This window comes from Equus caballus, chromosome 21 (genome assembly GCF_041296265.1).
Source record: "Equus caballus isolate H_3958 breed thoroughbred chromosome 21, TB-T2T, whole genome shotgun sequence".
Lineage (NCBI taxonomy): Eukaryota > Metazoa > Chordata > Mammalia > Perissodactyla > Equidae > Equus > Equus caballus.
The window spans coordinates 22,023,037-22,049,666 of NC_091704.1; the positions used below are offsets into that span (position 1 = coordinate 22,023,037).

The following is a 26,630-nucleotide window of genomic DNA, read 5'->3' on the forward strand; positions in this document are numbered from 1 at the left end:
CTCTCATTAAAAACCTAAACCACAACAGATTTCTAACAAATGAAGCCACGAAAAGATTACCCTTAATTTCCCAAAAGCTCACCGTGAGCGCGAACGACTCCTTGACTTCCGTCTCTCCCTCGATTTAGAGCGTTTTCTATGTGGGCTCTTAGACCTACGTCTGTCTTTTTGTCTTGAACGTGATCTATTATGGGATCTACTCCTAAAGAAAATCAAATTTGTTACAATGTCAAAACTTACACTTAGATTTCAATTTTTAAAAATGTCATGTCCTTCATATAAGAGAATTTTAAAACCTATCCCAACATATTTATCAATATTTAAAAATTCTCTATTACATTTAATGCTTCAGTTAGATTATCTGAAATAAATTTACTGGAAACTTTACCAGATAGTTCTTGTCCAGAACACAAAGAGAAAACAGAAAAAGAATTTATTTCCCATGTTAGACTTAAGTTGTATTTTCAGGTGTGGCTTTCTTTTGTGCTAATCACTAATGTATCAATTAGTATAGATGACCTCCTATGGTCCAAATTTTCATACCATGTAATCATCTTTAACCCTTGACTTGCATGTAATATGACTACTTGTGGTTTTGACTTATCTTGACAGAGAGTAGTAGTAGTATGGTTCGATAGTTTCTATAAATGGCTGTATGCTGTTTATTATAAGAGATATTAACAAGAATGTATAAGAAGCACAATACTAATGATGGTATGAGTGTGACACTAATGTCACACTAATGTGTGTGACAGGAAAATAAATGTCATTACTTGTGAATTAAAGCCATTTATAATCAAACGTTGATTTGTAAGGCCTTGATTTTACAACTATATAAACATAGCTATTGAAAGAAACCTTTATTACCAAAATTCCTGCAGGAAAAATAAGTGTTATTCCAATTCTGAAATCCTCTAGGCTCCTTTTCCCCACTGAAATAATTACTTATATGATTTTTTCATAATGAGGTATCCTAGGAACTATTCATATAACAAAACTGAATGTACACAATTTAAATAACAAAGTGATGAGACTCACCGGCTTTGGAGTCAGACAATCTGGCTCTGACACTCAGCTCTGCCACACACTAGCTCTGAGAACTCTGGCTAGTCACTTAACCTCTCTAAGCATGAGTTTCCTCACCTATAAAGTGCAGTAAGAATCACACCTACATCTCCTAGAGCTGTCATGAGGATTAAATCAGATGATGCGTAGAAAACTGCCTAGCAGTCTCTGGCACAGAGTAAATGTAAAACTCTTAACTTGCACTATTCTCCATCATCGTTATTAACAATTAACATAAATGAAAACTTTAAATTATATCTATCTTTATTCCAAGGAGGTCAAATGAACTTCCATAACTATGCTTCATATAATTAAAACTCATCTTGATAGTCATGTTTAAATGAATTATTAAAATAAGTATCTATAAAAGAAATACAAATAGTTAAATGCTTGTGGTATGCTATGAAACCAGAAAAATCTCCAGATAATCCTCAAAAATAATGAAATCTTGCTTTGTAAACACATTTTTCAGTTAGCTAAAATTTGTTTTCCAACAGCTAATTTTCAACTAAACCACTCATCTATTATCCGGCTTCAACAATTATACATTTATCTTCATACCACATTTTTAAGAGGATAATTCATTGTTTGTTGAAAACTTTATTACTAACAATCTAAGAGACAAGGGTCAAGTAGTAGGTATTAAGGCAAAACGTGGAACAATTTTAATCCATTTACAGACATCCACATACAGTAACATTTTGAAGGGCCTTTGCTTCTGTGTACTTAATAAAAAGTCTTAAGATTTTTGTTTTAATTAAACTTGCTAAAAAATATAAATTTTGTTTTCCTCAAACAGTGCTTTCCAACCTTCATTAAGCAAAGAAACTCCTTTTAAAAAACTAAGCATAGCCCTAATAAAAATTAATAAAAAAACCCACTGATCACTTGGCTTCCTGCCTTACCCTGTGCGTCCTCAGAGTTTGAAAGTCACTGTCCAAGAGTAATTATCATATTTTAATTTTGGCATTAAATATTTTTATGTCTCAATCTCACCCACCAGTCGCCCACAAGTTTTCTGATTAGGAATGCTAAAAGCTTCAAATCAAGAGCAAATCTAATCCAACCAAAGATAAAGATTTGAGTATCATTAGCAGTTCTCATTTTAGCATAATGTGCAAAATTGCATTTATAAATGAAACTATAAATAAGCGGCAACTTACCATTATGTTGCATCAAAGTTCATTTGTAAGTCAGTTGTTTCCCATTAAAATATTATAAAATGTCTTACAGTTCCTATGCTGGTCTGTAAAGGTTACTTAACTTTAAAATATAATAATTATAGTACTACCCATCTTTTCTAACATTGTCCCTATGAAAAAAAAAAACATAAAACTTTGGACAAAGTGGAAACATAACTCCCCAGTTCTAGCCAAAGTCACAAGGACATGAAACCCCTTCCTCCCTCTTGCCATAAGAAGGGGAAGGAATAGGGAAAGAATGCAGGGAAACTCTAGAAGCATCTGAGAAGGCTGAGAAGGAATAAGAGGGTAGGCCTTCAAGAGCAAGGGCTCCTACAACCCACGCTCCTGCTAAGTCTAGTGGGTCTGGGTCAGAGTCAGAGCTGAGGGCAGACCCCACTAGCCGGAGAGGAGAAGCCACGAAATGCCTGCCATCCCCCTCCCCTATTGGAGAGGTGGAGTAAGGGAGTTCCTTCCATGTCAAAATCCTTAAGTCAAATGTTTTTAGGCATGGAATTTTTTTTTCCTTTAAACAGAATTCATCCTCTTTTGTATTTATGAACTTAGTAAGGGCTATGTGTGTTTCTCTACACCATGTTTAAAAACAGTATATGCTTACAAAAAAGATATATATATATATGTGAATGTGTGTATCTATTTGTATATGTGTGTGTGTGTATGCCAAGAACAAGTAATCTCTAATGCTACATAGTTAGATAGACCTACATGAAAGTATCCCATGAATAAGAACAATAATTAACAAATTTCATTTTAGACTGAAAAATCCTTCCCCCACTAATAACCCTTGGAAGGGGAAAACACCCACATGTATGTAAAATGATAAGAGCAAAGACCTTAAAATTAATAGTTAAAATTATTTGCCCTAATATAGAAAGCTTCACAGAGATTATCAAGGAAACAACGATATTAATCATCAAGTTTTGCTTTTTTCCAGCCTTAGACAAACACTAAGTTATCAGACTTGGAGTATGGCTCTTGTAATCAACACAAAATGAGATTCAGGTCATTGGTCTTTTTTCCCCTCAGAAAAGAAGTTATTACTCTTCAGCTCAATTCTGTATTTCCTTGATGTCCTTTACCTTCACCACATCCTGTCAACTTATGGAATATCCATAATCTAGTACCACTGTTTCTATACCACTTTCCTCCTCCAATTCTGGCTTCTGTTGCACTGCCTTATTCCTTGTACATGAAACAACTTCCTTCACTTGGATCTGAACTTGTCTTACTGTAAGGCCTTGGATGGAGATAGAAAGTAAAACCATATTCCACAAGAGATGGTGCAAACTAAGAATCACAGAGAAGTATATACCAGCAACTAGTTAGAAATATAGTTTACCAGAGTCAAAGAAAGAATGTCATTATTTTCCTATCTCATTGCTTCAACATCCTTGATCATCCCAGAAAAAGAGACTAAACTGAGCTTGCTGATGAGGTTCACCCTACAGCACACTGGTTCCTTTTTTCCCCTCCTCTCAAACCCTCCTTCTCTAATACCTCCACACTATGCACACACACTTTGCTCTATCTCTTCTCTTTAGACATAAGTATAAATATGTGTGTACATATAACAAGTAATTAGGATCCACTATACACATTTTCACATTTCAATAACAGCCCCCTCCACATCTTAAAGAAGACAACAAAACTTATCACTTAAGACATGATTCTCAGGGCACTTCCAATCAAGATGGTGTTGCAACTTTATATTTTGAGGTACCAAACACAACATGAAGTTAAAAAAAAAGAAAATTAAAATGACAGCTATGCTCAAAAATAAGATAAAACAGAAAGAGAGCCTGAGCACAAAACAACAGTTGGAGGCAAACCTCCAAGTTACTCCTGTGTTTCAGGACCCAACGTGGGTGGAGGAGGCTCTTATCACCAAGAGTACCAAGGACTTAAGGTGCTCCATTAGACTCATGGTCTGGAGATAGGTATTTACCTGAAACCAAGATCTGGGAGTGGTACTCCCCAGCCCTGCGTAGACTATGGGAAAGCAAAACAGCTGCAACTTCAGCAAGATTTTCAGCATCACCATACATATGGTCCCTGTCCTCAATATGGAGAAAAGTTTCTACCAGTTCTGTATAGACTAGTTTACTCTTAGAAAAATCAGGAATAGAGCATCTTAAGATAGAAAATCAACTTCTAAAACTGAAAATTAGTTGAATAAAAATTATATATTAATTAGATAAAATTCCATTCTTAACTATAACTAATTAAAGCAATATTTACTTGTAACCATATTTCCTGGTAAACTCCACTGAAATTTCTAAATTCCTATATTTAGACAAAAATGCAGAAAATCTTTATTTTAAATAGAAAACTTAAAAAATTTAAAATACGATAGAAATTCTCACCTGTGTTTTGACTGTGACCTTTTCCTTCTAGAATGGGATTTTGAGCTAGACCTGGATTTTGAACGAGTGTGGGAACGAGATCGACCGCCTTTTCTTTCATTGCTCTTTCCAGACTCTGGGAGGAAAAAACCACTTTGCAGTGTAAGCTCAGAACAATTAAAGATCCCAGTTAATAATCAGGCACAAGTGGAATGTACCACATATAGTGCAAGGGGCCTACTCTCTGTACATCCTCCTCCTGTGCAATTATCCTTCAGAAACATCCAAGAAAGTCATTGCATAAACTCGTTGAGTGCAGCCACCCTGCAGCAGTACATATAAACCAGATGATTATAAACAGCTGTTCGTAGTATTTTGTTGCTGCCATAACGTACGATTATAACATGTCTGTAATTCCTATGACAGTGATTTTAAATCCTTTCTTCATTTATTTTGCTAGAATTGAAGCTTAAATTCTGAGTGCTAATTTAGAAAATTTGCTCAAATGTAAATCACGTAGACATTTTTAGATTCGATTTTTAAATCTTAGTTAGCAATGCAAAAGTTTGAATAGGTGTTCCTTTACCTTGCTAAAACAAAGTCTCTGAATTTTTCCTAAATCATGAGCTCTCTTTTCTATTTTTAAAATTAAAGCCTTGAAGGAAAGTGAATCTGCTTAATCATAACATTTTAAATATATTTATTCCTGTTTTTAGCCTCACAACAATATTTATACTTTGCTTTAAGCAATCAGTTTTGAACACTAACTTTGCTATTAAAATACAAAGAACCAACTAACTCAGGCTAATGTGCCTCAACTCAGTATCATGGGAAAAGACAATATTTTGGCTAAGTAGTTCTTTGACCTTTGACACTACTAAGTCACTTACTCTTCTTGAGTTTCAGTCTTCTTGTTGGTAAAATGAAGGGACTAAACAAGATAATTTCTAAAGTTCCTTCCAGTTCTAAGACTCTATGATCTTAAACTATGACCTATGTAATAACACCATGGCCTTACCTGGTTCAATAGCTGCTGAGATAAAGGACTGAGCCTCTCGTACTCGCTTCATTACTTCTTCTAACTCCTTAGCTGCAGCCTGAGGTGTCATCTCAGGGGGTTTTACTATTGCATTGTTGGAGTGATTTATTCTAAATTAAAAATATTGGCATATCACAAATACACACCATATTTTACAAAACATGAAACAACTGTTTATATGATACACACATTTATAAAGCTGAGGACATCTTGAAAGCACATTAACAATGATATAGCTAAATACAGAATAACCAAAACATAATCAATCTCATTCCTACCTGCCATCATCTCTTGCTAACAAAGCCAAAAGCAAGGGGAAAAAAAAGAAAAACTGAACCCTAGCTGACTTCTTTAACTTGAACAGACCAGGACAAGTCCTTTTCCACACAGCTTTGAAATGCAATAAATTAAAATGTTGATACCAATATTAAAATGAATCAGTTCTATTCTTAGATTATAAGATTTTGCTGATAACTTCTGCACCTGGGAGGATGAAGGGGAAGCTGTGTATTATGTGCACCATTTTAAACAATACTGGATCATGCTGAGTCAGACACAGCTTCAAATGCGGGAGGCATCTGATAAAACTCTTCCCATACTGGGCAAGGGTGGTTTCTCTGATGCACATAAAGGAATTCTGTGCCTCACTTTACCCCTCCCATATTAAGACAGGAAATCACTAAGAACAGTTATTTATCCTTTAATAGCAGAATCCTGATCAACTATATAACTAACCTATGAAATTCAGACAAAACTGTTGCCTCAATAATCTACACAGAATAGAATTTCTGGTCTCTAGTATTTGAAAGGCTACATCAATTTTTCATTTTGCAAACAAGGATGTGAGCAAACCTTAAAACTCAAAATGTATGATTTAAAACATTTGTGGGTAGTTAATATTATTTTCTTCCTGGGATTCTGGATTTACCAAAATTCTTCTTACTGTGTTACTATAAGTTCAACCCATTTGTTAAATTGTCCATTAGTCTAGTCATAAATGCACAACCAACCTGACTTGTTAGAGCTAATGGAAAAAGACCTACAATCGTTATGTAGGGTATATAAATAACATTAACATAAAATTAGACCTTATAAAATAAAAAATAAGATGTCTTCAAATACAACTTTAGTTTAAAGGCTAAAATGGGAAGTATCTCGTGTATTTCATTTATACTTAACACAAAGTCTTCCTTTCCACAAATTGCCAAATACTATTAAAAAGAAAAAAAAAAGCCTTAATTATATCAAAAATACTTTAAATTTTTTCAAAATTATTAAAATTTCTTTGTTTAGGGTTTCTTACTTCAGTGGCCTGTCTCCAAACATAACTCCATTAAAAGCAAGGGCCCTTGGTACAGAATTTTGGTCTGCAAATTCCACAAAAGCAAACCGAGTTGGCTGAGTCTCATCACCTGCCATCCGCACAAACTTCACTTCTCCAACTTGTTTAAAAAATTCAAGTAGCTGATCAGCTGTTGTTGTCTGAAGAAACAAAGTAACATTTTAATAAAGTATATTGTTTTTAAAAAAACAAGTAAATATTACTGTATCAACCAATAGGATTTTTAAGAAGGAGAAAAGAGTAAGAGGTCCTACCACTGTTTCTTCTTAAATTAGTTACCTGGGAATTCAAATTGCCAACATAGACTGTTCTCCTAATCTCGTCGATCTTGGAAGGGTCCACATTTCCCATGAGCGGCGGCTGTGGGATCTCTCCAAGTGTTGCGATGTTGGGATCTAGTGCTGCTGCCGGTATAGCCCCCAAACTACTAAGGGAAACACCCAGCTAGAAAAGAAAAACAAAATAAAAAACAGAGCACATATCTTCCACTGCTACCAAAAATTACCATTCTCTAATTGTGAAAAGAATTAATCAACTCAACAAGAATGGGAAGAGACTAGGGACTCCCAACTTTAAGCTGGGTATATGTCTAGATTACTCAGAGTGAGGTCACAGTAGTTCTAAATGTAATTAGAAATACAACCTATTTCTTCACTATCTGGGTATTTTAACACTTTTAAACTCAGCACTAAAAAAAGTCAATTCTCGTTATTCGCAGTAGTTATGTCCTTTAAAGTTACCACAAACACTGAATTATCAAATATTGAGTCAACGCTCCTAGGGAAAATACAGTGCTAGTTGTCTGCGAGCCTCTAGTCACAACATTTTCATCAACAAATAAATACACAACCTTGTTTTAATGTGTACTTCAGTGTAAAGACACCTTATTTAATATAAATTGTTAATTTTATTAACATTGAACTCATGGCCAGTGACACTATCAACTCATGCCTGAATGAATTTTATCAAACACGTGTATTTTCTCTGTAAGGCAAATCACAGCCTTTCAGCCCTCAGGAACACTGATGACACTTTAGTAGTAGGCATGGGGCTAATTTAAACAGCAAAATCACCCCAAAAAAGCACAAAAATGTGAAAAACACGACACTAAAGAGACCACAAAAAAGACTTATTTACAGCATGAGAGCTAAAACAAGAAGGCAGAGTGTTGCTCTTCTGACCTCATCTGGGAGCAGACACATCAAGCACCTCAAATTTTTCATCATTCTACATGTGTCAATGAATGACTGCAAAAACACCACAATTATTGATTTTGAGGTTTCAAATAAATTTTAGCTAGTAGGTAAATTAAAAAATACAGAATTCACAAATAATGAGAATCGACTGTACCTTGGGCATTCAATGACACTGATTGTGTATGTGAGTTACTAACAGGTAATAATCATAGCACCAAACTTTTGATGACTTATTAACTTAATCCTCATATCAACCCTAAGAGACAGGTATTACTATTATGCCAATTCCACAGATAAAGAAAAAGACTTAAAGAAATTAAATAATTTTCCCAAAGCTACTCAACTACCAAGTGGTAAAAGCAAGGTACTACCATGCAAGACTAAAATTGAACCAGGGACAAAGTTTACCTAAGAAAAGACACCTAAAATATTAAACGGTTATTTATACTATGGTAGGAAAAGGACAAAAATCTTTGAATGATCTTTCATAATCTTACTAAATTGAGTTTTCAGTTCAAGCACTAAGGAACATGTTTTTAATGTGAATTTAAACTAGAAAAGATAGAAGATATCAGAATTTGAAAATGGAAAACTTTGCAGAATTAAAAAGACCTTTCAAGCAAAAAAAACCCTGCAATTTTCACTGCCATTTATGAGAGTTAAGAAAATTTTGAGCAGTGACTATATATTGTTGCAAAACTACTAAGATTTAACAACTGTTAAGTAACAACAACTTCCAAAAGGTGAAAACACAAGTTTTACGAAATGACTATCACTTAGGCTTGTCATAGCAGCCACTGTGTGATCTTTCTAAAACATGTCAGATCACGTCTTACCCTTGCTTAAAACCCATCAATGGCTTCTAATTACCTTTAGAATAAAACTCAAACTCCTTTCCATGGCCTAAGATGAACTACATAATCAGTGCCCTGTCTAGCCCTCCAATCTCAAAACACATACTCTCCTCCCCCTTACTCTCCAAGCTTCAACCACACTGCCTACCACTCTGCACCTCAAACACACAAGTTCTTCCCACATTAGCACTTTTCACTTGGCATTCCTTCTGCCTAGAAAGCTCTTCTTCCAGTTTCTGCCAGCTGAATCCTTTAAGCATCAGGTCAATCATCCCTTCCAAGAGACTTTCCTAGACTTTATATAAAGTCTCATTTACTCTCTACCACATCACTGTTTTATTCCTTCACAGTATTTATTATAATCTGTGGTATCTTGCTACTAACAGATCTTAGATTTGTGGCTCACTATCACTATTTCAAGTTATCATAAAGTTGTAGAAAATATCTTAGTGCAAGACAGATGAGTGACGTCTGAGTGAAGGCTCCCACCCTGAGCCTAGCCTCCCTCCACGTGTTGCCGCTGTAATCATACTCCTTTTCCCCCCACTTCACCCTCTATGGTCTAAGGTACACAGATGAATGAGGGTCAGACCTTAAATTTTTTCACTATGCAAGAGAATTATTATATACAGTTGAGTTAAATTAGAAATATGAGTCCTGTTAGTTTTGCATGAATTTGAAGCATTTCCAGGTATTCCCAGCTGTCAATCCCTGTAACTTGCAAATTTCTCCACGGGGACATATAACTGCAGATCCAGAATGGGTCTTCCCAATCGTCTAATCCAACCCCTTTGTTTTTCAAATTTAAAGATCACTCAGTTCTTTTTTAGACACTTTTTCCTGTCTCTCTCTTCTTTTCACTCTATCATTCTTCTATACCTGTGCTATTTAATATGGTACTCACTGATCACACGGCTATTTGAATTTTAATTATTAAAATTCAGTGTCTTAGTCACACCAGCTACATTTCAAGTGCTCAACAGCCACATGTTGCTAGTGGCTACCATACTTGATAGTACAGATATAGATTATTTCGCTCATAGCAGAAAGTTCCATTGGATGTGGCTGCTCTCTAACAGTACAATTACCCTTCTTCAGATGAGTCTGTTTTCTAGACTGGTCTGAGGGACCTAAGCACTTAGTTGCCCTTTCAGTCACTGATGGGTTAAAGATGACCTAGACTCCAGATATAACACTTTTGCCTTCTGACACAGAAACTCTGACCTCCCTGAAGATGTGACTTTTAAGCAGAAATATTATGAAAGAGTGAACCTTTTTAATGTCTGGAAAAGAAACGTTCCAGGCAGAAGATAAATAAGTACAAAAGCCTTAAGCACAAATAAGCTTGGCATGCCCAAGAAACAACAAAACCAATCCAGGGAAGCAGGTAGGAAAACAGGTCAGAGAGGTAGCCAAGAGCCAAATGACAATGGGCCACCTTTCCCCTGTTTTCTAACTGACACTCCTCTTCATAAATTAAGTTTTATAATAATAGATATGTATAGCTGAATTAAGAGGAAACCATCTCCCCTCACAGCAAGAAATTAAATAACAAAAACTTTATATTGTTGTTCAACAACCCCTAAAAATTTTCAAGACAGCAAGATAATATTCTCTCTGGAAGGGGCAGAAAAAGTGGTGATCCAGGAATTACTATGTTAAGATATACCAAAATAAACTCAAAATAAAATTTGTAGAAAGCCCAATTCAAATGATCAGATGTTCAATTAAAAAGCATTTTCTCACGATCACAATGCAGATTTCTGGCAGAATGTCATGTAAAAATTACAAGAGCTAAAATTTTGTACTTCAAAGTCTCACAAACTACTTTTATAACTTGGATAAATTAATTACGATCATAAAGTTTACTACGTCACTCCCTAAGAATCCAGTACTACAAAGATAGATACAACTTTCAATTAAGGTGAGTTTTGCATTTTGTCTTGGGTTTATTTTTGAAGAAAAATAACCCTTCTTGAGTTAACTTTTTGAATAAAAATGACCCTTCTTTTAAAATAAACATGACCAGAATCTTTTATATACAAAACAAGAGCCCAGTAACAGCAAAATCTATTTTGATCCCACTTGGAAACCAAAAGGGAGGCATTAAATTACTACTTAATTCCACACAGTAAATGAAAAAATATTTTTGCCATGTTTTTACCTTGTTACTTTTTCTCAACATCAGACAAACGCTTCTGTGAGATATTTTTTCCTACTACCAAGATTGTGGATCATTTCACATTTTTTAAATGTATTTAGTCCTCATGAACTGGGAAATATAGTTACCTAGATTCTCCAATTCCCCATGCTATCTAAAACGCAGTTCCAATAACTGATTACCTAATGAATAAACTATTTTAGTTGTCAAATTTAAGTGAATCCCCAACTACTTCAGAAGTAATTCCAAAAGGCAGTTTAAGTCAGTGATAATATGGGGGGAAAAAATTGAGTAGACATTTCAAATCCTCTCCACTAAAAAAAAAGAAAGATTCAAAATGGAAATAATTTTCTAAGCTCTTTCTCCAACTGACTACACAAGTGAACATTCACCCCTTTTAGAAGAGGGTGTACAGTACTTACTGTAGTCAAGGGATTGGGGGTCGGTATGGGGAGCAAGCCTGCACCAGGCATCAGACTTGTCATGGTTGGAGCAGGAGCCAATAAAGAGAGGGCTTTGGATTCCTCTGGGATTTTACCTGCAGAGGCAAGTTCCAAACATTACCGAAAGCAGAAACACCACACAAACTTTACACTATGATTTTACAATTACCCTTGCACTTAAAAAATAATAATAATAAATGAATCTATCAGATCCGTATAAAGAAATAAATAAGAACTTAAGTCTTTCCTTTTATCCTGCTCTACTAGGAAAAACAAAAGTGAGCAAAACTTCAAAGACTAACAATCTCATTAATGGAATATTATTTTAAAAATTGAATAATGTAGACAATTATTTAACACTTTGAGCTATGGGTCACCTGTACTGGAAACTTAATGTTCATGAACCAAACGATATCAAGCATGGACGCTTTCCCAGGACGGTGTTTTCGCGGTGATCGAAAGTTGTGTTACACATGACAACCGTTCGTGTTGGCTGCATCACTAATAGCACACAGAACATCAGATACAGAAAAGAAGAACATTTTTTAAAGTTTAATCCCCAGAAATGGCAAATAACCAAATTAGTCAAAAAAAAGAAAAAGAAAAAACAAATATGTGCGAATTGAAATTTGTTCCTTACTGAGTGCCCCTATCCTGTTACTGAACTACCTACTTGTGATGCGAACCATTTTGATACCCTTCCATCAGACTCCATTCAATTCCAAGTAGACAGAAAAAAACAAAGGCCCACTGCTTGTAATTAGCTTCAATTTAAAAGGAAGCCTGTACCCATTCAATTAATAAGGCATCTCACCAACACTGGAGATGCCTAAATCCAGTTCCAAATGTGCCTTGGGAAACTTAAAATTTTTGAGAAGGACTTACAAAAAAAGTTCCCTACTCTCAGGAAACTTCTTAAACTACTGACTTTTAGCATCAATTTATGTATACTTATCTGAAGAACAGTGGCTAACACCTAAACGTCTTGCTTATAAACATCTCAATTGCCTAATGACAATAACACTCAAATAATCTTAGACGCTAAGAAGAAAAAATCCCTACGACTAAAAAATGAAAAATTTACTCTGAAATAAGTACATCAATTTGCCAGACTTAATTACTGAATTCCAAGCAATTAATTTTGATAAGGACTGCAACTTTCATGCATTTTTCCTGGTCCTCTCTCTTCCCCGTCAGAAAAAAATATTAAAAAGTTGACTACATATAGCTATTTTAAAAGAACTACTCATAATTACGTGCTAGTTGGCTACATATTTCCATATGAATTCTTCAAAAGTAATTTAAAACACAGCGTACAAAATCACGCTAAATTGAAAGTAGCTTATGGAGTAAATTTTCAAAAGCATCGCACTAGGTTTTAGCAGTAAAAATTTGATTTAAAACAACCAGATGTGCAGGAATAAATCTCTAAACAATATTATCTGAATATATCTTTAAACATGGATGGAATTCAAGACGATCTGAAAACTTGCTTTAAATAATGGTTACATCTTATTATAGGAAGAGAAAAATTACATTTTATTAGCTTTAGCAAATGCCTACTTTTTCTAAGCTTTGCAACATCTAAGTCCACACTTCCTTAATTTACTAATTTCAAAAACAAAGTTATTTTATTATTTCAGTGTAAATTCTGCATAAGCACAGATTTTTCAACATGCATAAAGACAAATAAAAGCTAAGTAGGCCTTACTGAAGACATGAGAAAAACAATAATTTGTCTTATATTTATTAGTTACTAGTATTAACACATGTATCTGTATACCCACACATATACTAAACTATTTACACTGCTATCAGACATGTTTTATGATAAATAGGTATTATTCTTAAAATGTTTGTAAAACCTGAACACATCTTGAAAAACCAACTGAGGTCATGAGATACAAACTCTATGCTTCACTACCCTAATTTATGTACCTAAAAAGCAAATTAGGAGTTCCAATCTAATAATGTCCCCAATTTAACATTACCTGTCAATTAAATAAGCAAAACAATCCATATAATACAGTGTAGAAAAACTACACAAAAAGGGTATTCAACATGTGCCAAAAGTTGATTACTTAATATTATAAAGTCTTTCACTTTTGGCTTAAAAAAACTATCAGTAAAATTGTCTGACTCTCACTGCTTCTAACAGTAATAACAAACTATTATAAATATCAAGTCTAACTGTAAGCAATATAGTTTTCTCATTCTAATTACCATTAAAAATACTTAAAGAAAATAGTTCCATCACTTAATGTCCAAGATAGAATTCTATCAAATTTACCCTCCAAATACTATCAGAGTGTATAAAAGCATAAAACAAATAAGCATTTTAGCATTTTTCCCAAACTATACTCCTCAAAGACAACTGAGAGGGAAAACAACATCTCTCACAGTATTAAACTAGTGATCCTAATCTCAGAATCCATTTAAAAGCTAGTAACTGTAAAAATTTTTCAACAAAAAATTCAAGAGAAACACACACTAAAGTAAATATTCAACAGTTTCTCAAATATCCATTCCCCACATAGGAAACAAAGTCTTTATAAGTCAAGGAAATAAATTATTTTCTATAATGAATAACTATCATAAAAGTGAAAGTCTCCTTTTGTCCTCTACCCTCAGATTTTTATTAAAAATGTACTTATTTTCCTTGATGATTTTCTATGCCTAAAATTCTAGGGGGAAGGACAAAAACTAAAAGCTACCAGTTGGTTTTCATGAGAGATGTAGACCTGGAAGAAAAACTGCAAAAATGTTGCACTGAGACCAAAAGTGTTCCTAAGAATCTGATCAGTGTTTTAGTGTTTCAAAAACAAAATGTTCTTATCAGTCTATAAACACCAGTTAAGACTCACATTGAGCTTCGTGACACTGTATCCCAATTTACTGTGAAAACTGATTTTATCTTAAGGTTGAGCTCTGCTAATCATCTCCCAATATAATCTGTAAGGCAATGTTATGAACCCTTAATGGAATACCATTTAGAAAGAACTGGAAACCAGCTCACAAGTTAAAGTGAAAGAGATTTAACAAAACAAAAACAAAACAAAAACAAAAAAAGGGACAAAATAAATAAAACGAAATTAAAGTAAAACAATAAAAAACAGAGACAGGGCGTCCATCTTCTGCGGTTCAGACTCCGATCTCATTTCCCCAATGAAGGTTTCACTTGGCGGCAGGTTTAGTGGCATGGCAAACAATGCCTAACTCAGGCAAGTGTAACAGGTCTGCCTTGGCCAGTCTAGTCATCTAATAATGCACAAATATCACATAGAGAAAACATACAAAACCAAATTAATAGTCAAAATCCATCTACCAGAAAATGTGGACATAAAGTTACGACTGATGATTAGGCTGACACCCTTGTTATGTTCGACCTTATCTTTTTCTAAGTGTTAACATTTATAAAAAGAAATCTGAGATGCACGCAACAACAAAAAGAGGTCATCTTTGAATGAGTATAATGCAAGTATATTTTATTTTGAAATGGCATGTTTTATTAACAACAGCTAATGCTTAACATGTATAAAACTACTACACATCAAACATTACTTATACAGCTTAGGAACCTCTCAATCTGTCTGCATTAAAAAACCCAGCAAATTGAAAGAAACTGAAAAAACTTTTCTTAAAATTGTTTCTATGGTTTTCTCATTTTTTTCATACTGCTGTTTCTATAATATCAAGGAGAGAATGCAAGCAGTGAAGTAAACAGAAGTCTGCTCATAGCACCACAGAACATCTCCTCTTACAGAACTTACTCCACTGGAACTCTTTCCTTTGGTTTATTTAAAACTCACTTGCTATCTTTTTTAGTACAATAATACAGTATTACTTTGCTTAGAGTGCATAATCAGATCTTTAAATGCTCACCGTGACATTCTTCAGGATCTATAAACTCATCTCTGTTGTATTTAGTTTAATGAAAAAACGTATATATGAATGTTTTTCTGATACCAATTACTTTATAGGTTAGTGTTCTAAAATACCTATAACTAAACTGCAGTAAAAATATGCTTAAATTTTCATGTTCAAAAATAGTGAAACTTTGACTCAAAATGGTAATATTAAAATATTCAAAAGCTATTATAATACATGTATATTTACTCATCTCTATCAAGTAAAACAAACAAAAAAGAGGAACCTCTACATGCCCATAACCTTGAATATTTACAACAAATCCCGGTCAGGGCTTCTCACATATGTGACAAACTCTATGGGAATATAGCAAGGTTCCAACAAAGCAACACTGATAAAATTCTTTCTTACAATTCAGTAATGAGCTAACATAACACAAGATCCTGTGCTGCTGGTGGCATAATTTTCTGATATAACTAGTATTCCCCTTTAATAAACTTTCTACCTTATTTCTTTTTTCCCATGCAGTTTACTTGGTACGAAATTGATATGAACTTGGTATGCAGAACTAAACCATAACCAGCTCTTTTCTCACCTTGCTCTCCAATTTTGGGCTCATTGTCCTCTTACCCATCAGTAGATAAGCATAGTTTTAGCAAATAATTAACTTTAATACATTTTTATTCCCCCTACCCTACTCTAACCCCCAAGCATGGGAAAAATACTTTCAATTTATCTGAAAAAATCCAGAATGTCCTACTCTGCGACTTCAAAAATAACAGAATGGTACTCGCTGTATCTGACCGTAATGTTTCTGACATCCCAGAATAGGCATCCTGAAATAAGCACAAAGCCTTGAGAGTGTAGCAAACATATATTAAGTTATTTTAATGTTAGCCTGGTTTCTAAAAGATGTTTTAAAACATTACATATGAAAGCTCATTAAATTGTTTCAGATAAATTTTTTATGTGGCAGTTACCCCATCCACCAGTGAAAATACATATTAAAGACAGTGAAACTATAATAACCCAATTCTAAAATCCATGTACACATGCCATAGTCAGTGCTCCGAATAAAAGTTAATTACACACCAGAACTGTCAAATTCAGCACAGCCTATTATATGTGAGTAGCTCTGTAAACAGAAGCTACTAACAAAATAAATACTAGTAATAATTAGCTCTTAAAGCAGGCCAAGCCATAAAATTTAACAAAAAACTATAAGGCCTTTAGCCTTGTTCCCATCTTCAACAACTATTTCCTTGACTCAGGCTTTGGAAAATTGCTTTCCGTGATTTTTCTTCAACTGCCCCCCTCACTCAAAAAAAGCCAGTGAAAGAAAAAAGAAAATTCCAGTTGCATAGCAAACAATTACACTGAATATGAAATAATGGTCTGAGTAACAACTAAGGTAAATTACCTTAAGAGGATACTTTAAATCTTAAATCATGAAAATTTTTCTTATATCACTTAACCCCAATTTGGCAAAATGTATACACTATTTTTGTTTATGTAATATGATTAATATTGTATCCTAACATTTAAAATAATTTCCCCTACCAACTTAATACATTTTTTAAATTCAAAAAGCTTTACAACTCGCAGATTGACTACAGAAAGCCAAAGCAAACCAGTAAAGTCAATTAATTTATGAATTTTTAAATGTTTAGCTATAAAATCTCAAACATACATAAGTAATAAATTAACCATTTTAATATATTTCATTATTAGGTACAAATTCTTTCCTTCTCCAAATTTCATTCTTACTACCTCCCCCTCCCCCGCCCTCTGCCCCAGTACTATCTACTTGCCAATTTCTAGGAAAGCCAAAGGCGGTGACAGACAGGACAGAGATTTAAATAATAGAAAAAAACATGTGAGATACCAACCTTCTGCACAAGGAACAACTATCAGAGCTCTGTCAATAAAAACCGTGTTAGTTAGATGCTGGGCCACGCCAACACTTGATGGGTCACGAAACTTAACATAACATACTTTGGAAGAAAAAGCAAGAGGTGCGTTGCTGCAAGATAAAAAGAAAAACAATTGGACTAATAAACAGTTGGTTTTTGTCATTTTCATTTAAAATTTCTTACATCTTTACATAATCTTACATAATCAAGGCAAAAATTTTTGTTGCTAAGGATCATTAAGACATAAAATAGCAAAATTTAGTACTTTCATGGTGATTTGTCTGCAAAGACTGAGGCAATCTAGGCAGGTCTATAACCTTATTTGCCAAAATTTGAAATTTAAATAAACGCGCTTTTTTTTTAAGATTTTATTTTTCCTTTTTCTCCCCAAAGCCCCCCAGTACATAGTTGTGTATTTTTAGTTGTGAGTCCTTCTAGTTGTGGCATGTGGGGATGCTGTCTCAAGGTGGCCTGATGAGTGGTGCATGCATGCACTCAGGGTCCGAAACAGCGAAATCCTGGGCTGCTGAAGCAGAGCACGTGAATTTAACCACTTGGCCGTGAGGCTGGCCGCTAAATGAATTCTTAATCTGAGTGAAATGTGCAAACGGTTGATTTAACCCAAAGATGTTCAACCATTGTATCATCATCAATAGGCAAAATCCCTTTATAAAAGCCCCAATTCTCAAGACTCCAAATTTTGTAACCACTTCAACCTTTCCTAATGTGAGTCCCTGGCATTTAAATCACTAAAAACTTCACAACAGTCTTAGAAACAATCAGATAAAATGCAACTAAAATTAAGGACTTACTGGACTATTTTAGGCTAGGCCACACTGTGATTTTCCAGACAAAAGATTTTACAAACAAAATTTGACATATTTTATATGCAAAAGAGCATATACTGTTACAAGCCCTAGTAGATTCAGTTCAATCTAAGCAGGCCTGTACTAGAAAGGAACTAGACAGCACAGGTGAAAGCAATTTTCCCATAAGACGACTCCATCTTTTTAGATGCCAAAATATCCTATCCTTATGGATGATCATTTTGTCAATCTGTCCATAATTATTTTCAATTAAAGTCTACAACTGTCTTCAGCAAGAAAAAAAAGACCCAAACTAAATATCTATCTAATATACAACATAAATGTTCAATCCTTTAAAATATTAAAATTTTCACCCTGAAAAAGAAGAGAGATCACTTGAAAGATATCATATATGCCGTGTGCAATAACAGTAATTTACTTTACAAAAGAGATCAAGGAATCATAATCGTAGACCTGGCAAATGGCAAAGATCGGACTTAACGTCTAATCATCTAATTACATATCTCATTTAACCTTAATCATTCAACTAATCAAGAATTTTAAAGCCATTTTAATGCACTATTTAATTAGTAATTTCACAAATATTCATCACTAAAATAAAAAAATCTTCTATATATAGCAACAAATTAACCTTGATAATGGTTAAACATACATATGTGTGCTATTAACCAAAAACTATGATGATAAATTATATTTGCATTTAGAACTTGAAACTATTTATATTATTATTAACCAAAGTAGTCAGGCTAATTAAAGTTGCAAAAAGAAAAATAAGACCCTATCTGTTTCTCATCCTACCCAACTCAATTCATTCCTGCCTAAGGCAACCAATGCAGTCTTCAGGCCAACCCACTCCAACAATCCTCCACCATTCAAGATTTAAGTCAAGTACTTTATGTATTCGTCACTGAGGTAAATGTATTCGCATCCAGACTTAACTCACCTTTACACTACCAAATCTCCTGAGCTCTAGACTCCCAGATCCAAGTGCCTGCTGGAATAGTACACCTTGATGGTCATGGGGCCCACCCCTTAACTTACTGTGTCTAAGATAAATTCATCCTCTCCTTCCTCAACAATCCTGCCCTTTGTCCTATACTTTCCATCTCAGTTAAAAATACATTACCCAAGTCAGAAATCTTGGAGTCACTAATGTTCACCAAATCAGTGGTCAATTAATCTCTTCACCAAATATTTCCAAATCTGCTTCTGATTACATGGCAAAATTGCATTTCATTGTTCCTTGAAGTTTAAATGTGGCCATGCAACTTGCTTTGGCTAATTAAATATGAGCAGAACTGACATATGTCACTATTTAGTACCTTCAAGTGGCACTACCCAGCTCTGTTCCTCTGCCACAGGGACCAGTAGCATTTGAGAGAAGGGTCACTGATATATAAGCTTCAACCCAGAGTGAGGGACCACAATGAGTAGAGCTCCCCACCCACCAGTTCAGGTGTAAGTAATCATCTGTTTCTAACGAACTACTGAGATTTGGAGGCTGTTTCCATCCTTGACTCTTCTCTCCTCTTCATACAATTGGTCATTAAATCCTGTGAAGACTGACTCCCAAATATCTGTCACATTAATTCTTTCACCATTCTCATTATTAGTGTCTTAATTCAGGCCCTCATCATTTCTCACCTGGATTACTACAATGGCTCCTAACCAATCTTCCAATCTCAACTCCTTATTAATGGTCTTCCACAAAAGCTGCCAGAGTAATCTTTCTAAACCCTAAATTTCGTCATGTCACTCCAATCCTTAAATTTCCTCAAAGACACCTTTCTGTTCTTGCCTCATCGCTAAATGCACCAAAAAATCCAGGCACAACAATACTTGTGGTTGGGGCTGACCCCGTGGCTGAGCGGTTAAAGTTCCACACACTCCGCTTGGGCAGCCTGGGTTCACAGGTTCGGATCCTGGATGCAGACCTACTCCACTCACCAGCCATGCTGTGGAGGTATCCCACATACAAAAATAGAGGAAGAACGGCACAGATGTTAGCTCAGAGCTATCTTCCTCAAGCAAAAAACGAGAAAGATTGCCAATGGATGTTAGCCCAGGGCAAATCTTCTTTCTCACCAAAATAAATAAATAAATAAAAATACTTGTGGTTCCCAAAACACATCCTAAACATCTAGGTCATCTTTGTACATGTTGTTCCATTTGGCTATGATGTCCTCTCTAACTCCCTTTTTGAATGGTAATTCCACTGTTCTTCAAGGGTCAGGTTTCCAAGTCTTCTGGAAAGCCATTTTAAAAGTGATCAAGTGCCCCTCCTACAGGTACTACCAAAACATTCTATGGACTTTCAGCACAGACCTTATCAATTTCCTTATGTGAAACCCTCAACAGATCTTATAAGCTTCCAGCCACAACTGATTACCCACATGACACAAGGGCCCCATTTCACTGGCTAACTAGCAACCTATAATTTGTGTGGCTTGACCAAACAAACTTGGAACAATCAGATAATCTCTCTTGGGCTGGAAAATCACTTAGAGTCAGGACTTCCGTCAGATGCCAGATGAGTGAGCACAGAACAAATCTGCAAAGAAATTGAGTGGATACACAGAAACAAATTGAGCTGACAGTAAAGCCTCTCAGCAGACGCAGATAGTCACCTTGTTTGCTGATACTTTTCTGGGTCCCAGTCCCAGTTCCCAGGAGACCTAGCTGTACTATAGTCCTTATTCTTCAATTTAGGGAAATCTCCATCTTTTTAATACTGTCTCGTCTTTAGCTAGACTGGTAGCACTGTTTCTGTCCTTTGCAACAAAAAAAAATCTGTAATTAGAAACAGCTACTAAAGCCCTAGCAATTGCAACAAATACACTCTTATCACAGACATCTTCAAGAACCTGACAAGCCACTACTGAAAGTACATTTCCTAAATTGATAGATCCCATTGTGAAAGAATGGAAACCTAAATAATCACTGTTGAAAATAGAAACACATTTCCAAATACTCCTACTTGAAACGCACATCATCTCAAATTTAAAACATCCACAGGAATAGGAAATACAAGCCTGGTTATAGTTACTAGGCAGAAAAGCAACTACACGTTAAGACTTGCCCCCAAGACTTCAGAAACCCAGGAACTGCTTAAAAAATACTGGTCTGTTCTGAACAGCATCCTCACAGGAGCATGGACACTAGACATGGCTACACCACTGCTTTAAGCAATTTTCTTCACCTTCATCTCCAATCACCTTCTTCAAAAGGAAAAGTAAAGATCAATTTATATTTACTTTATAAAAATGTAAACATTTGGGGGCCTGGCCTGGTGGCACAGTGGTTAAGTTTGCACACTCTGCTTCAGTGGCCCGGGGTTTGCAGCTTTGGATCCCAGGTGCAGACCTAGCACCACTCGTCCAGTCACACTGTGGCGGCATCCCACATAAAGCAGAGGAAGATCGGCAGAGATATTAGCCCAGGGCCAGTCTTCCTCAAACAAAAACAGGAAGATTGGCAACAGATGTTAGCTCAGAGCCAATCTTCCTCACTAAAAAAAAGGTAAACATTTGAGCTTTTCAGGAGAAGTAATAACACTATTTATTTTGAACATTATAGGCTAAAATACGATACAGTGGCAACCCTAAATACAGATGATGAATATCTCACCAAATAAATGTGTATTTATTTATAAATTACCATGTTTCCAAGTCTTACATTTAGATCTCTCTAGTATATCTCAGGTAGTGAATAGATTTATTTTTTAATTATACAGGACTATCATTTTAAAATGTAATTCTGACCTACAGTTTTAATTTTTAAAAGGGGGTTACATATTACATTTGGTCTAAATGTCTGCTTCTAAAGAAAGCAGCAGTTCCCAAAGCAGTACCAAATAAAGCAGATTTTACTTTGACCTCATTTGTTGAATCAAGTTTTGTTTTTTTAAATATAAAACTTCCTACAATCGTTTTTCAAAAAAATCAGAATTTCTCATTGAGAATTTAATGCAGAAAAGACAGAACCAACTTTCTGAGCATCAGGTAAATTCCCTGGGCCCTAACTGTTTATTTTGATTCTTATTAAACATGGTGATGGCACTGTACAATCTTTTAAAGGGTCAATGTGGTAATAATAAATCCAATGTTTTATTATATTAATATACATCCTGTGAGGATCAACCAAAAAGGATATAATCCAGAACATGGACAGAGTCTACAGTTTGAGGCATGAGAACACTGACATACAAATATTTAGAACAGGCTTTCTCAGCAGGGCTCCAGGGAGACTTTGGCCGGCACCATTCTTCCCTGTGTGAGACTTTCTTATCAATTACTAACACTTACCATCAGATGCCAGAAGGCCCTCCAATCATTGCTGACAATCAAAAACACGTTTTCAAATGCTTCTAGCTCAAATCCACTGACTTATAAAACAAACACACACACACACACACACACACAGCAACTAAATATCCAATGACAGAATATCAAAAATACATTAACACCAAGGACATATTACAGTCTTTAAATATAACTGTAAATAAAATGCAGCAATACGATAAATGCTTATTACAGGTTGAGCCAAAAAAGTTTACAATCACAGTGTATAAATCCTTTGATTACAGTGTATTACAATAAACACATATAAAAAGGACTGAAGAGAAATACATGGAAGTGGAGAGAGGTTTTGAGAGGGTGTTAGGATCACATGTAGTGTTGTTCACTATTTCTCAAAGCGACTATTGGTTATATTAATTTTTTTAACTAAACAAACTTAAATAAGTAATTGACGGATTTAACCTTTCCTATTAGTACTTTTGAAGACCAGAGAAGTGAAGAAAACCAGCAAGCAAGAAAATCAACACAGGTGTTCATGTCAGAAGTGGTGTTAGAAATCAGGACAGGATTACTCTTTGGGGGTTGTCACTTGAAGGGGGGCGCGGGGGAAATTCCAGGACGCAGATAATCCTGATCACGGTGCTGGTTATACAGGTATTTTCACTTTGTGAAAATCCATCTTTTCTGTATGTACATTATACCTCAATAAAAAGCTAACTGAAAAAACTACAAAGATTTCTTACTGCTGTAAAAAGGTTTTCATAACATACGAGATTCACTTATTGTGCAGAAAGTTAAAATAGAAATTCTGGATACTTATCATCTGGAAGCACAAAAAAGATGACAAATAAGAATTTTTAACGTTTACAATCAACGTTGACAAATCTTTAATGTTTAAAAACTCAAAAACTGAATTGCTGCCTTGTGCCGAAAGAATTAAATTTAAAATCTGAATTTTCATATTAGCAACTGAATTCTTCAAAACCTAATGAGAAATTATTATCATACTCTATTAAAGAAATACATTTCCAAATTTAAAACAAATTTCTACTCAGCTCCAAAGATGTCCACCACACCACGACACAAAACAATTATCTGGGGCCAGCCTGTGGCGCAGCAGCCAGTTCCCACGTTATGCTTTGGCGGCCCGGGGTTCGCTGGTTCGGATCCCAGGTGCGGACCTAGCACCGCTTGGCAAAAGCCATGCTGTGGCAGGCATCCCACATGTAAAGTAGAAGAAAATGGGCACGGATGCTAACTCAGGGCCAGTCTTCCTCAGCAAAAAGAGGAGGATTGGCGGCAGATGTTACTTCAGAGCTAATCTTCCTCCAAAAAACAATTATCTGTCTTCAATACAGCTACTACTATTGCATTTTTACCCATTTCTGCCCAAATTTGCAAACACATCTTTAACATAAACACCAGGTTATGACAACTTGATTACAAAGCAGAAAACGGGCTGTTAGTAAAGCATGTCAATATTTTTGAAAAACAGGAATAAGGGATTCACTTATGGAAAAACTGGTTAAGGATTCTGTCTGTCCCACGTGTGTTATATTTACGTTACAATTTTGCAAAATGTATTACAATCTGTGACACACTAACTCCATATTAATGCACCATGTTTCAGGAAAGAGCTTTTTACTCTCTCTGACTTTTAAACTCCAACTATCCCTTCTTTCAAAGGATTCTGCACAACAAAATACTGAGGATTTTGAGATTCTAAGCTCTATTTCATAAAAAAAAAAAAGCGTATGAGTGTAAGAATGCGAACAACCCGCAAACCGCCTAGAAAAACAGTACTATACAAGGGGAACCTCACTTCAAAATACACAGCTTGGGAAGTGTCCGCGACCTACGAATGCCAGTCGAGAGCTGGACTTCTAAAGTATCCAGCAGGGATAATCCTGCGCCGACTGACACTTTGTCTGAAAGGTTCAGGACGGTGTCACCTTCCAGGAGGAAATTTTAATTTGCTGCCAAAAGAGGGCATAGACATGATCTTTAACAACATGGATGGGCTCGGTTACGTTAACCCCGAAGATGCTGTCTGTGCACACAGCCCCGGGGACAAATGGAGCCCTGATTCCATCTTGTCACCAGCCACAGGCTTTCTCGTCAGTAATAACGGCCTGACACTAAGGCCCTAAGAACCGGATAGTTTCTCCGGCGCAGTCTCCGCGATTTTCACGTTGCAAAAACGCTATCAGGCGTTGGCCATGAGGACTATTCCGGGCCCATCAGCGGCCATCTTAAGTTCGGGAAAAAAAAGCGGGGGGCGGGGGGGGGAGGCAGGAATTCGAGAACTCGGCGGCGACCACAAGTCCGAGAAGCACGCAAAAGGCCACCTCTCTGAATCCTTTGTAAGGGATCGGAGCAGAGGTTAACTCCCCAACTCCGACTAACAAGGAGAGCAGGCCCGCAGGGCGCCAGGCCCCGCTGCCCTCATCAAACATGGGCACCCAGGTAAGCCCGGCGGTCACGTGTCGGGCCCCGCGCGCCCCCGGCCGCGCTCTCCCCGACGCCTCGGTCCCCGAGGGCTCTATGGCGCCCGCGCCCTTCCCCCAGCCGAGCTCGAGCACTTACTCCGGGGGGTAGAGCCGCAGCTCCTCGATTTCTCCTAGGAAGGAAAAAAGCGTCCGCATCTGCTCGCTCGTCACCGCCGACGAGAGATTCGTCACCTGAATCACCGCCGTGGGGGTGAGGCCGAAGCCTAAGCCCAAACCGAAGCCGCCGCCGCTGTTCATCCCGATCCCGCTGCCTCCCGCTCCCCAACGTCCAAGACGCGTCAGCGACGGAGCCGGGAAAGCGAAGAACGCGCGGCCGCGAGCGCGCTCCCGCTGGCGAATTCACGGCGCCGGGCAGGTCTAGCCGCCCATTTCACAACTCCCCTGCTCCCAGGGCTGCGCGCGCCTGCCGGAAGCGTCGCCTCGGCAACCCGGCGGATCTCGCGAGGCTGAGACCTGGGGCTCCCGGGTCCCTGAGGCTGTTGCTGCCGCGGTTCTCCTCCACGGGTTTTTTATTGATTTTTTTTTTTTTCCCGGCTGCGACTCGTTCAAATTCTGTGCTCCTATAAACATGGGAGACCCAGCTCTTTCCGGTCTTTGCTCTAAGTCAGACTGGGAAACCCAGAGGCCTGGCCTGCTGGTGCGGGCTGTGAAGGAGGAATGACACTCGGGCATCACAGACAAATAGTTGACCAAACTCTAACATGTCATTGTTATATACAGGCAGCTCCCCCGCCCCAACTCTTTAAAAAATTGGTCGGCATCCTAATTGTGAAAAAACTTGGAAAACTTTACAAAACGTGTAAGTTCAGATTGAATTAAGAAAGAGGCAGTAAGATGAGGGCTGTGCGGTCGTTGTTTATAACTTGTCATTTATTCTCTCATTCCGCAGGTACTAATATTGAGTGTTATGTACCAGACACTTAGATAAGGGCACATCAAAGACAGTTACAGACAGTCCACATAGAACTTGCAACTTAATGAGAGACAATAGTAGTATGTGAAACAGGGCAGCTGTTCCCAAAATGCCATCCGCAGAACCCTGAGGGTCCTGGAGGCGCTCTCAGTGGGTCTGCAAGGTCAAAACAATTGTCACAGTCATATAAGACTTGTCTGGGGGCCGGCCAGGGCCGAGTGGTCAAGTTGGCGCGCTCTGCTTCAGTCGCCCAGGGTTTCGGGGGTTCAGATCCTGGGCGCGGACATGGCACCGCTCTTTGGGCCATGCTGGGGTGGCGTCCCACATGCCACAACTAGAGCAACCCACAACTAAAAAAATATACAACTATGTCCAGGGGGCTTTGGGGAGAAAAACGAAAAATAAAAATCTTTTTTAAAAAAAACGACGTTTTCCTTTTTCACTTTGTTTACATTTGCACTGATAGTGTTGTAGCAATAGGAGATTAAACTGCTGGCACTTTAGCAGGAATCAAGGCAGTGGCGCCAAACTGCACAAATAGTGGTATTTTATATTCTTCATATCCTTGCACTCATAGCATACAAAATTTAAGGTTTTTTTTTTTTTTTTTGAGGAAGATTAGCCCTGAGCTAACTACTGCCAGTCCTCCTCTTTTTTG

At 36.6% G+C, this 26,630-nt stretch overlaps 1 protein-coding gene across 6 annotated transcripts in view; it reads right to left on the reverse strand.

The window, feature by feature from the left end:
- The window catches only part of SREK1 (splicing regulatory glutamic acid and lysine rich protein 1), a 47,713-nt gene extending 21,332 nt beyond the window's left edge, over positions 1-26,381 (reverse strand). For 2 of the 6 annotated variants that reach the window (XM_070246189.1, XM_070246186.1), the window contains exons 1-9: positions 25,136-25,473; positions 17,401-17,534; positions 12,022-12,145; positions 11,624-11,739; positions 7,270-7,434; positions 6,952-7,130; positions 5,628-5,758; positions 4,631-4,745; positions 83-202 (exon numbers count right to left, since the gene is read on the reverse strand). In XM_070246189.1, the coding sequence (XP_070102290.1) occupies positions 83-202; positions 4,631-4,745; positions 5,628-5,758; positions 6,952-7,130; positions 7,270-7,434; positions 11,624-11,686 (773 nt within the window). In that variant the 5' untranslated portion in view covers positions 11,687-11,739; positions 12,022-12,145; positions 17,401-17,534; positions 25,136-25,473. Of the gene's footprint in view, positions 1-82; positions 203-4,630; positions 4,746-5,627; positions 5,759-6,951; positions 7,131-7,269; positions 7,435-11,623; positions 11,740-12,021; positions 12,146-14,508; positions 14,903-17,400; positions 17,535-25,135 lie in introns of those variants that run through there. The other 4 variants (XM_005604209.4, XM_001492047.6, XM_070246187.1 and 1 more) reach the window with 3 other exon arrangements.
- Between the last annotated feature and the right edge of the window lie 249 nt (positions 26,382-26,630).